The following is a 12,562-nucleotide window of genomic DNA, read 5'->3' on the forward strand; positions in this document are numbered from 1 at the left end:
GAGCTGTGGTCCTCCGGGCAGCTTCTTTTCTCCGGAGCAGCATCGTCCCGGCTTTCTCTTCTCAGCGGCCTGGCCCGTCTCCTGTGTTTTCCTTCATCTCCGTTTTTCTCCCCGTTTTTCTCCTCTGTTTCTCTCTACAAACCAGTAGTTGCTCAAGTCTTTTATACAGTTTTTTAGTCCTTAGGTATGTAGTCAAATATTGTCCCTCAGGAATTCCAGTGGCAGGAAATCTGTGTGTTTGGGCAAGACCCTGGCTGGAGGAGGGGGGAATCTCCGTCTACCCTGTCTCCATCCAGACAAAGCTCAGGAAACAGGTGGTGATTATCTTGCCCTAAAGGTGTGATGGCTGGGTCCTTGGGTCCATTGTTGTAGTCCCGTGTTATCACGATGCAATCACAAGCTGATTTGCATCCAGGATTGGTGGACAGGATTCTTTCCACCTTCTTTCCAGTGGCTCTGCTATCACTTTATCTTTGTTGACTCACATAGAGAGAGACAAACTTATTAGACTCTCACACCTGCCCTTCCTAAATCCATGTTGGCTGGACCTGAGCCCTTGGCCATCCTTCAGGTGAGCAGTTATTGCCGCCAGGATAATCTGCTCCATCACTTTCCCTGGCACTGAGGTCAGGCTGACCGGCCTGGAGTTTCCAGGTTCCCCCATCTGACCGTTCTTGTGGATGGGGACCACAATGGCCAGTTTCCAGTCATCTGGGACCTCTCCAGTGAGCCAGGACTGGAGGAAAATGATGGAGAGCAGCTTGGCCAGCTCATCTGCCAGCCTCAGTCTCAAGCTACGCCAGGGGAAGTTCAGGCTGGATGTTTGGAAGAAGTTCTTCCCAGAGAGAGAGATTGGCCATTGGAATGTGCTGCCCAGGGAGGTGGTGGATTCACCGTCACTGCAGGTGTTTAAGAAGAGCCTGGATGAGGCTCTTGGTGCCATGGTTGAGTTGATCAGATGGTGTTGGGTGGTAGGTTGGACTCGATGATCTCGAAGGTCTTTTCCAACCTGGTTAATTCTGTTCTGTTCTATTCTTCCTCCAACTTTCTGTTTGCCTCCAGCTACTGCACAGAACAAGGGTGTGCCAGGTAGAATAGCAGGAGGGAGCAACAGAGGCATTTTCTCTGCCTCCACCTAATGTCCCCCCCCTGAGTCCCTACCCTGAGAGCCTTGCAGCCTCAATGGAGAAAGCAATTCCTTTCTATTCCCTATCACTAAAGAAAGAATCAATGTTGCAATGAGTTGAAGCAGATGCTGTTCTTTATAAGACTCAGAGATTTGATGTAACCTTAAAGATCAATGCATAGAGTTTTGAGCTCACCTCAGATCAATGTTTTAATTGTATTCTCTCTAAAGGGTGAAAAAGGAGACAACGGAGTCACTGGTGTAAAAGGAGAGAAAGGAGAACCCAATGGAGGCTTTTTTCTGACAGGACCTCCTGGACCTCCTGGAAGACCAGGGTTGATTGTAAGTCATGCAGGTTGTAGAGCAGGAGTACTTGTGGGTACCCATTACCTTCAGTTGGAAGGCACCAAACCACAGGCACATGGCATGGAATGAAGGTGCCAGGAAAAGCTGCTGCCATGCCCAGCTGTCTGCTGCGGCTGCGCCAGTGAGCAGAGCCCTGCTGCCAGCAGCGCTGCACCCCAAGGCAGCAAACAGAACTCCTGAGGCTACTGCTTGGACCCCTATAAAGGCCAAAACAGGTGATGCAAAGTCAGGCAGAGGCTGACCTGAAAAGCAGTTGCCATCTAAATAAATAATGCTAGTTCTTATTGCAATAACCCAAAACATGGATGGAAAGTGCAGTGTGCATCCATCTGGATTGTCCTATAAAGTTCAGCCACTGTCTACCTTGTTGTTTTCTCTTCTGGTAACTGCCACCGCAGCTGCTGTGAAGCCAATGCACAAAGGCCTTGGAAACCTGCTTAACCCTGAGACCTGGCAATGGAGGTGTGCAGCGCATGATGAGTGGGTGGGTGGCAGCTGAGGATAGGCATTAGCTTAGCAGGCCCATGTTCAGAAATTCCCACAGCACCAGTCCAAATTTCTGGGAACCATCTCCCTGCTTAGAAACTCTTCCACTAGTGAGAATGAGTTGGATGACAGAGCCGTGACCCCCCAGGGACTGAACTTTCCTAGTCCAGGGTCCAATACCTGCTCTGTGTCTGTAGGCCAGTTGGAGCCCTCCTGCTGCAGACTGAGAACTCCCTGCTCCACTGGACGCATAGGGTGTGGAGCTTTTAACCTGGGAGACCAGCAGCTGGAGAGCTCAAAGGCTATGAGCTGATGTTTGATCACAGCAGGGAGAAGCCAACATTTGTCACGGGACGTACGCCCTGCAAAGACACACCCTGTGTCAGAGCTTCCCACCATGAGCCTTTGGCAAGCTCTCCTCTTGTGTGAACATCAAAACAAGCAGGTTGAGTTCTAGGACTCAGAGTATTGGGAAGAGTTTTGCAGGTATCAGCTGCTCAGGAATGGAGGTGAGAACTTGCAGGAAGATTTCCGAAACCTGCATACAGTGTGTGGGCAGATTTTTCCTTTTAAACAAGATCCCTGCTTCCCTGGAGAGAGCTACCCACACAGTCCTCTTCAAACAGGGCTTTGGTGGCAGACCTTCAGCCAATGCTGCCACCAGAGAGGAAGGTCCTGCAGCAGTGAAACAGAGGCATTCAAAAGAAGATTTCTTTATTGCCAATAGGGACCCAAAGGGGATTCAGTTATTGGACCCAGAGGACCTCCAGGGTTACCTGGCCTACCTGGCTTACCAGGTTATGGAAAAATTGGACCTCCTGGCCCACCTGGCCCACCAGGACCACCAGGACCACCTGCAATCTATGGCTCAGGTGAGCTCTTTGCTGTGTCTGTGAGTGCATGGGGATGCAGCCAGACCCCCACTGCCCCTTCCTCTGCACATCTGTGCTCATCTGCTCACCTGAATTGGGCTGCTCCCCTCTCCAATTTCTTTGGGGGAGGAGAGGGTGTGGGGGTGTAAGTTGGAGCTGGGAGCACAAAAGGGACAATTTCTCAGTGACCGGTGCTGTGGGACCTCGACTGTGGCTGGGAGGAAAGGAGAGAGGCTGCCCTGAGGGCTCTGCAGAGTCTGTCAGATAGATCAGCTGATTTGGGAAGATGTGAGTGTGGGTCAAGGTTCTGTGGCTGTTTAAAGCTCCCAGCACTCCCAGACATCACAACCAAGGCCTCTCTTTGTCACTCACCTTCTCTCTCAACACACGATGGCCTTCAACATGTGTTGCATGCTTGTATTTCAGCAGCTGCGATGCCTGGGCCACCAGGTCCCCCTGGAGAGCCAGGAGCTCCTGCAGCCAGGAATCTGGTAAGACAACACAATCAGGAAATTTGCCATGGACACCTTGCTTCAGATCTTTTGGGTGTTATTGGTAGCACTAAGAGAGGAGGGAAAGCTGCTCCTGTGCTTTTATTCACTAGAACATTTTTTAGTTCTCTGAAGCTGGTCATGTTTCAACAGGGAGCCCACAGCTGGGACAAACAGCTGGTGAGAGAAGGCTGCCTATGGCTTGTGACAGTCACTGAGAGATGCATGCATGCTCTGGTGGTGCCAAGGGGCACATGCCATGGCCAAAGCAGTGTCTGGGAAAGAGTGTGGCACTTACCATGCTTAGATACCAGACTTATAACTGAATCCAGGCCCCATGAGAACTGTCCATTTCTGGATTAAAACCTGGCAGTTTAGGCCATTTGATTCTGAGAAGAAAACTGTTAATTTCCATAGCCAATCTAAAAACTGTTGTGCCAGAAAGCAGGTGGAAAAGTGTTTCCCTTTCTCTCTGCATCAGTCAGATCAGAACTGTATTCCAGACACCCATGCAGCAGCAGTGACAGCCAAGGCGTCTCTCTTGCTCATTTACCAGTTAAATAGTTGTTCTTCCTGAAAGGCAAACCAAGCTAACAGAGGGCATTCACTGCCACCTCGGACATTTGTGTGTTCAGAAAGACTTGAGTGCAAGCTCTTTTGTGTGCCTGATGACACCCTCCCTGCTGGGCAGGTCATGACGTTCCGGAACATCCAGGGCATGTTGGACCAAGTCCATCTGGTGGCAGAAGGTTCGTTGATCTACTTAATTGAGACCAGTGAGGTGTTCATCCGTGTGAGGAACGGCTGGAGGAAGCTGCAGGTACTCTTGCACCCTCCTGACTCTTTCCAGCCTCCTCACTCCTAACGGAGCTGCTGCAGGGTTGGAGAAGTATGGGTGCCAAGATTCCTTCTGGTTTAGTTCAGGAGCTCTTGGTGATTGTTTTGTTTGCTTCTCCTTTTGGGTTCTTTCAGCTTGGTGAGCTAATTCCTATCCCTGCTGACAGCCTCCCTCCTCCAGCTCTATCAAGCCATGTGAGTACAAAATACTGGACTGTGACAAACTGATTCTAAATGTGCAAAGCCAAGTGACACACTTGGCAGAAGCTGCAGGCAGCCCCCTGCAGTACCTGACCTTCCAGTGAGTCTTGTCAGTACACAACAAGCATCCTAGGACTACAGAAGCTTGCAAGTTGGCTCCTCCTGGCCAGTCATCTGTTTCCATTATGTTCTGAGACTCCAAACGCTGCAGAGACAAAGCAGCACCTACAAAAAGCAGGCTGCCTGCAGAAATAACCCCCCAAAGCTGGCAGTACTCTGTTTCATAACACTGAGGTCAGCCACATCAAGGCCTGTCCCTTTCAGGGAAACTCAGAAAAGTGTTTTTGCAAAGCAGGTTTTCTTCTAAAACCTCTGGTCCTGTGCTCAGAGTGCATCATCACCATGCGTGTGTGGCCTATCCCATTGAGTGCTGAGGGTCCACTCAGCTGTTAGTTTGTACCTGAGTACCATCTCCAAGCTGTTGGACCACCTTGCATGTGAACTTGCTGTGTGTCCCAGAAAACTGCAGGAGAATGAATGGTGAAAGGGACAGAGAACAGTCTCATTGCCAGGTTACTTGGTCTGCCTGCTGAGGTGGCAAAAGGGTGAGAGAGTGCTAGGAAGGTGCAGCAGGGAGGAAGGTGGTCAGAAAGAAAAAAAAGAAGTTAGAGAAGGTCAGAGATGAGTGCACTTAGCATGGTGGGAGATGTCCAGACCTGGTGTAATGAAAATTGCCTGCAGCCTCCAGCTGCCCTCACAGGAGTTTCCCAAAGAGCAGAGTCAGTGGCTCGTTACTCACCTACCATAACTAAAGGAAACTGCTGTTCCTGGACAGCCCTGAGGGTCACCAGCCTCCTGGTCTCTACATGCCAATTGCTTAGGAGAGGGAATTACTCAGGCCTTGAGAAATATTCCCACCCACTACATGTTTTGTTTCCACATGCCCCTTGCCCTTTCACTTTTGATTTCCCTGGTCTCCTGCTCCTGCCAAGCCAGACTGCTTCCATGCAGGACTGCAGGTGCCAGCCAGGCTGACACCAGCTCTTGCAGAGCAGTGGGGAATGGGTATGCTGGGGTCTGGCAAAGCACCTCTGGCCAGGACAGCTTTCAAACACCATTTCTGTGCTCCACCAGACTGCTGGCATGCAGGTAAAGTGCTCTTTCTATGCACTTCAGGTTTGATTTTTTTTTTCCCCAGAGGCAGGGCACTTTCAGCTTTTCCAGTATTTAGTGTTTGCATTATTTAGGAAACTGGAGTGTCTAAAATGCTGAGCTGGGTAACTTGGCTAACGTCTCTATTGTATATGTTCAAATGCAGGGATTTCAGCCTCTTCCAGCACTGAGTCCATTGCCAAACGTGAACAGCGGAAAGCCAGCCGTAAGTATGAGATCTATGGTCTGAGAGATCCGTGTCTGTATAGCTGTGGTTTGCAGTGTGACAGTTTGCATCCTGAGGGAGATTGGTGACATCTCCTCTGCAAAGTCACAGCTTTCACTTGAGAAATGTACAAACACTTCTTTAACCAGCTTAGACATCTCAGAGGCAATTGTAAGCTGGTTCCTCCAGATCTCTTGTCAACATGCCAGCCCCTTCCCCACATCATTAAAAATCCTGGTTGTGAGTTAGGAACTCGCTCAGTGCTTACTCCTACAGCACACAGTAGTGCTACAATTCAGTCTTCGTGGTGCTCCTTGTTTCAGATGGGCACTTCAGAAGCTAAGCCTTCATTTAAAATACCTTAAAATATTTACACAAAGAGAGCAAGGTAACTGCATTATAGCTAAAACAAATAATGAAACAAACAAAACCACACAAAATGATCCACAACAAACCAAACAGAGCACCCAGAAGAATCCCCCAGGATGTGGATTAGTTCTTGCATATGTGCTGATGGATTTAAGCATTCTACCTCTTGGATTTAATGACAGTCAATTTTTGAATGAAACATGAGAGAGAGAGGGATAGTGATAGTCGCTTCTTCTTACGGATTTCCATGCCTGCAAGATTTGGGATTTGTGTGTGTGGTAACTCCAAGGCTTCTGCTTTAAAATACTAGCTGCTTTTGAAAGTATTTTAACTTTTAGGAGTAGAGGTTTCTTTAGTGATGGTTTCCTTAATGTCCCAAGTGGAACTGGCGCTTCTGCTGTGGACCTCACAGCTTTGAGCCAGCAGCAAGGGACTGTCAGGGCTGGTGTGGGAGGCACACTCCCTGTGCTGGCAGGAGGGGGTGTTCCCAGTATGGCCCCATCACAGGGTCATAAACTTTGACAACAAATGGTGGGCTTTCCTCATTTGTGGTTTTTGTTTGTTTGTTTGTTTTGATGTTTGGTTTTTTTCTCCAGCTGCATCTGGTGGCCTTAAACTTGCCCTCTTCTGGGGATGTGCGAGCAGATTTCCAGTGTTTCCGACAGGCCCAGCTAGCAGGGTTGACATCTACCTACAGAGCTTTCCTCTCATCACATCTGCAAGACCTGGCCACAGTTGTCAGGAAAACAGACAGACATCACCTGCCAATAGTCAATCTTAAGGTAAAAACGAGTGCTTTCTCTTTGCTTTGCACAGGATAGGCTTTAGCTGCCCCAAAATCTTTGTAAATGGCAAAGGCAGAAAGATTTGGCCTAAATTTTATCTTCTAAACAAGAAACTTTGCTTCATATTTCACAGTCAGGTCCAAGAAACAAGTGTAGTGATAAAGCAGCAAGTTACAGACCATCTCACATTTCCTTTGCATTTCCAAGGGCTGCATTCCCAGTACCCTGAGGCTAGAGGTGGAAGCAAAGCTCTGAGAAGAGCCCACTTGGAGCAGGCTGCTGAGAAAGCAACAGCCTTGGCTTCCTGAAGATGCTTCCCAGCAGCAGGGAAAGTGAAGCCTCTATGTTCTCCCTTCTAGTGTGAGCACAGTAGGCTCAAATGCTGAATTTTCTCATTTTTAAAGACAAAGGCAAACTCTGCCTTTGGGAGTGATGCTGGATGTGCCCTAGTGAGACTGAGTCTGGAGCAGAAGTTGTTTTGTGGTCTCACGTAGAGACACACTTCAAAGCTGAGGCAAAGAAACATCTCTGGAGCATGGGCTGGCTGCCAGGACAAAGGACCAAAAAACTCTAAACCAGAAAGCTGCTCCTGTGCCACCTGATCCTGGTGACCCTGTGGCAGCAGCAGGGTTGGACCAGATGATCTCCAGAAATCCCTGCCCACCCCACTTTGGATGATGCTGTGACTACCCTTGTCTTTTCACTGCAGTAGTCCTAAGCAGTTTATCAGGCAGTCCCTTAGACCATTAGGAGTAGGACAGTGGAGACACGATCAAACTCACTGTTTGGAGAGAGCTATGGGCATAGAGGTGAGACAGGTTTGCTCAGCAGCTTCATGCAGACACAGGGGTGAAACCAGCACTCCCAGGTGTCCTTAGAAGCAGGGAAGGGTCCGGGTGGACAGGCAGCTCTAAGTCAGGTACGATGTGGATTTGGGAATTTCCTTCTGTTTGTAAAAGTGGCTTTGGAATTTTAACAGGGAGAAATACTTTTCAGTAACTGGGAATCTCTATTTGATGGAAATGGTGGACAGTTCAACACTGATGTTCCCATATACTCCTTTGATGGGAGGAATGTCCTAACCGATCCCTCCTGGTGAGTTTGCATTACCATCTGTAAGTTTTACACAGCATTTATTTTACCAAGAAGCAGGATCTTGAGCTGCTAGCAATGTGACACAAATTATTCCCTTATGCCACCTTTCTTTCTCTATTTCTGTGATAGACTGTGAATGAGATGGCAGGTTGTGTTCTCCTCTTTCCTCCTCCGCTTTCTCATCTTTCCCTACCCACCATTAACTCCAGACAGAAGGAAAGCCAGAAACACAGGTCACCACCCCACAGATGTACAGCTGAATACAGCAAAAAAGACTTCTTCAGGAAATAACTTCTGAACTTTACCTTTTAGGCCTCAAAAAGTAATATGGCATGGCTCAACTGCACGTGGGGTTCGACTGGTTAGCAGCTACTGTGAAGCCTGGCACACAGCTGACACAGGAGCCATTGGACAAGCATCACCACTGAAGACAGGAAAACTTCTTGAGCAGAAAGTGTACAGCTGTAGCAATCAATTCATTGTTCTCTGCATTGAGAACAGCTTTGTACCCGAACCCCAAGGCAAATAACTCACCTGTGGCACATAAGAGTGTTCTGTTTTACCACAGAAAAAGCTGACACTGAAATCTCATTTTTAATCCTGTACATATTTTATTGTTTGCAATTGCTCATTCTAGAAAACAGGCAAAGAACATGTCCCTGCCACAAACCTCACTCCAGCCAGGTGGCACAGCACATGTGCCTGACTGCAAGCCCTCCCTCCCACCCTCAAAGCTTGCCAACAGTGAACCCTCAGCCCTTCCTCTTCCCAAGGGCACCAGCCAGGTGGGGCCTGTGAGGAAGATCCAGCAGCCTGGCTCACAAGCAGCACGGCTCAGCAAGCTGCATGCTCTCTGCTCTTCACTTGCATGGACTCTTCATGTGTGTATATTCACCTCCCACCCCCGAGGAACTGGTGCAAGCTGATGCATCTCACAGGGCTGGAATCTTCCAGAAAGCTGTGAGAACAATGGGTACTCACCTCTGAGCTTTACTGGGAGCTTGTAGAGATCACAGCCTGGTGCTCACACATCAGTTTAGCAGCTTCCACACCTTCAGGTTTTTATTTTGCAGATTCTAGGTGCAGGGGTTTAGGCAGAAGGAGTTTCATCCAGAAGAAATCTCATCCTTATTTTGGTGCTATTGTTACCAAGAAAGCTGAGCAGTGTGAACAGCAAACATCCTGTTACTGGTAAAAGTGTGCAAAGTAAATGCAGGCAAACCAACCACCCAACCTGCCTTGATTTCATTCCCTGGATGAGGGAGTCATCTCCTCTGGGGGCAGACTGCCCCGAGAGATGTCTGCCATGGTTCCTTGAAAACAGGTTCTAGACCTTGTTAGCCCACCAGGTTCTGTGTGAAGTGGTTTTCATGTGCTGTGGATCCGGCCCGCTGGCACTCACAGAACTTAGTACAACAGCAACAATGAAAGGAACCAACACCAAGTGTCCTTCACAAACAGCATCACTGTCAGAGATGAGGGCTTTGCCCTTATCAGCTGCCCTTATCAGCTTCAAACAGCATCTGGATTTCTCCTTTGTTGGCAGTAACCATGGAACTCAAACTCCGTATTACCATTTTTTAGGCTTTAGGCTGGAGTCTGTGTTCAGTTGCTGGCAGTCAGAGTACTATGTTCTTTATTAGACAGCAATCTTCCAAAGGAAAGCTGAATCGCACTTGCTGTACTGAAATGCTGTAACTACATAGCATTGTGCCAGCTAGCTGACTTTCCAGGCTCAGCTGAATCAGGTCTTCCTCTTGTCTTGGAAAAGCCATGACTGCATCATTACAACAAGGTAAAGCAGCATTTGAAATGTAGGCAGAACAGTTCCCTGCGTTCCTTTATGTCCCATTTCCCGAAGGTGCTGAGCGCTCCTGGGAAATGACAAATGCCTTCAGCTCGCACGGCTGGAAAGGCCATCGGTGTCTCACAGGGCTCTACTCCCAATCACAGAAGGTTCAAGGGGCACAATGAAGTGCTTTTATGTGCTTCCAACAGAAACCACCTACCTTCAGCTGCTGGCAGACCCTCAGCTCAGCCAAGGCATGGAGAGCAGGGTCAATGCCTGCAGCCAGTTAGCCCCAGCCATCACTGTTTCTCTTCTCTTCCACGCCTGAGCCAGCAGCTATTTCTTTGCCTAGAATTACAGTTACAGGAGGGGCATCACACAGAAGAGCTGTGTGAAGGGGGTGGAGAGAAAACAGGGGGGAGAAAGGAAATCTTTAGGAAATTCTGAATACTGGTTTGAGTCCAGCAGAAACACATCCCTATCTCTGCTGATCCTTTCACAAGGCTAACCCTCCTCCGTGTCCTCAGCAGCCTAGCAGGCACCTGCCAGGGTTAAGCACCATCAACGACATGTGAAGGAACTGCCAATGGTTGTTTCCCACCTCTAAGATGAATCTGCAGGCTACAGGAACTGAAGACAGTGCAGAACCCTGCACCATCTGCACTGCTGTGGTGCTGAGCTCACAGCAGCTGGCTCTCCAGAGAATGGCAGGAGAGATCTGCCAGAGAGATGTTTTGCTTTGCAGGAACACTTTTTGTCCCTTTAACCAGAGGCTCTGCATATTCCCCAGTGCAGCTGAAGAGCCACAGTATACTCATGAGAACATGGCAGAGAAAAGTAATAGCCCAGCACATAATTTGCCTTTCCCTAAGTAGACTACTTCTTTCCAGCATGACTCCAGCACAAAAGTCAGGTGCTCCTGAGGATGAAGACTTGCTAATTCAGGTAAGGAACTTAGTAAAAAGTAAATGAATCACCAAAGTGAACACCAGAGCAAGGCTCAAGAGAGTACCTGCAGTGGAAACTGGTGCAGCAGTCTGAAGGGAGAAAACGACAAATCAGTCAAGTGAGAGCTTTCCCTGTTCCTCAGGAAGGCTTTAAAAGGAACAATTTGATCCACTGTAAATACAGAGGAGGTTAAAAGAGATTATTCCCACTAGCATAACAGGCTAAAGGCTAACAGCTCCCAGGTATGCTTTTGAAAAGCTCTGACTGCATAGAAACATCACTATGTGGAGAGAGTGCAGAAGTTTAGACAAGCCCTGGTGCCCTGCTCAAAAGGCCTTCTGTTTATTTTTAAGGGAGTACCTCTCTGCACATTGTGCTGAGCTGAAGCACTCAACAGAAAACAGTGACAAGACTTGAGCTGCTACTTATAAACTACTGGAACCTGTTCTGATTAAATGCAGGTCACAGTAAGAAGGGGAGCAGCAACTCTGCCACCCAAAATCACAGCTGCCTTGGAATTTAGTCTTGGTTCCCATGCTAGAGAGGCCTAAACTTCAGCCCCAAGTAAAATACAGAGAATGAATGTGGCAACAAGCCACCTACTTTGCTACTTCAAGGGGCAATTTACCAGTGCCTTGCATTGCTTCAGCAGTGCCTGGATACAGATGTGACCCTCCCACTCAAACCAACTCAGAAGCATAGAGAAGTACCCCATGTGGCAAAGTCAACCTGCTGAGAGCCATTTATGCCTCTGTGGGGCTTGGTAGCAGTGTTGTAATGCCACTACATTTGAGACTCGAATGGTTTATGGTGGTTTCTCTTTCACAACACTTCTTCATTCTGCTCACAGGAAAGCCCTGTCCAGAACAAACCAGAATTGCTCACCAAGGGCAAGGCTGTCTGGAAAACCCCAGGTTCATGTTACAAACGCTGTCGGGAGTAAGGCCTGGCGTGGCCAAAGAGAAAGGATGATCTCACGTTCATGACAACAGAACGGTGCCCAAAGCAATTGGATTCTGTCGTTGAGCCATCCCCTCGTGGATGAAAGCCTCCATAGAAACAGATCCATTTTAGAGCAGGCTTTAAACGGTGTGGTGCAGATCACCATGCAGTGCCACGAGTTAAACCTGATCTGTCGGTTCGACCAGACACAAACACCCTGTGCTCCATGTCTGACATTCTCCCCTCTGCTTTGGTATTGTGAAGCTTCCCCCCCCCTCCCGCCCGAGATCACAACGGGTCGAAAGCAAACCCTGCAAAGTAAGAGATACTTGTTCCCTGGTATTCAGCTCTGTGATTTGGCTCCTGTGGGATAAACTCCGGGCAGATGTCAGCAGGAGGGAGGCAGCAGCGGTGCTTGCAGCTATTGTTGAGGTCCTGCATCGGAGGCCCCTTACGGATCTGGGAGCATGAAACGGATTCCGGCCGTGGGCCGTGCTCGTGTAGGTGACGAAGATCACTGAGCAGGATGTGCTGATCGTGAGCACTGAACAAGGCTGGAAAGAGCAGAGCCCGGGCTGCCCGGGGAGGTTGTGGAGTCTCCTGTGGAGGGACTCCAAATCCGCCTGGATACTGAGATCCAGGACAGCCTGATCTGGGCGACCCTACGTCAGCAGGGGATGGACCCGATATCTCCGGAGGTCCCCTCCAAGCCCCACCGCGCTGTGACTGTGAAATCCTTCGTTCCCGCCGGGTGGCACGGGCACGGAGCTGTCCCGGGCGTTCGGCAGCCGGTCTGTCAGCAGGGAACAGGCCGCCAGGGTTTGTGCTACAGCTGCAGCCCCTCCGACACCCCACCGAGAAGCCTGGCAGCTCCGCG

General features: G+C 49.2%; 1 protein-coding gene across 5 annotated transcripts in view; it reads left to right on the top strand.

Annotated features, from left to right (window-relative positions):
* Positions 1-8,611, top strand: part of COL15A1 (collagen type XV alpha 1 chain) — a 63,543-nt gene extending 54,932 nt beyond the window's left edge. For 4 of the 5 annotated variants that reach the window (XM_068167715.1, XM_068167717.1, XM_068167720.1 and 1 more), the window contains 9 exons: positions 1,358-1,468; positions 2,706-2,850; positions 3,277-3,341; positions 4,033-4,161; positions 4,314-4,373; positions 5,698-5,757; positions 6,723-6,908; positions 7,891-8,006; positions 8,319-8,611. In XM_068167715.1, coding sequence (XP_068023816.1) covers positions 1,358-1,468; positions 2,706-2,850; positions 3,277-3,341; positions 4,033-4,161; positions 4,314-4,373; positions 5,698-5,757; positions 6,723-6,908; positions 7,891-8,006; positions 8,319-8,535 — 1,089 coding nt within the window. In that variant the 3' untranslated portion in view covers positions 8,536-8,611. The remainder of the gene's footprint in view (positions 1-1,357; positions 1,469-2,705; positions 2,851-3,276; positions 3,342-4,032; positions 4,162-4,313; positions 4,374-5,697; positions 5,758-6,722; positions 6,909-7,890; positions 8,007-8,318) is intronic. The other variant, XM_068167716.1, reaches the window with a different exon arrangement.
* The last annotated feature ends 3,951 nt before the right edge of the window (positions 8,612-12,562 follow it).

Source organism: Melanerpes formicivorus, unplaced genomic scaffold, assembly GCF_026170545.1.
Source record: "Melanerpes formicivorus ecotype bairdi unplaced genomic scaffold, bMelFor1.0.p_v2 SCAF_122, whole genome shotgun sequence".
Lineage (NCBI taxonomy): Eukaryota > Metazoa > Chordata > Aves > Piciformes > Picidae > Melanerpes > Melanerpes formicivorus.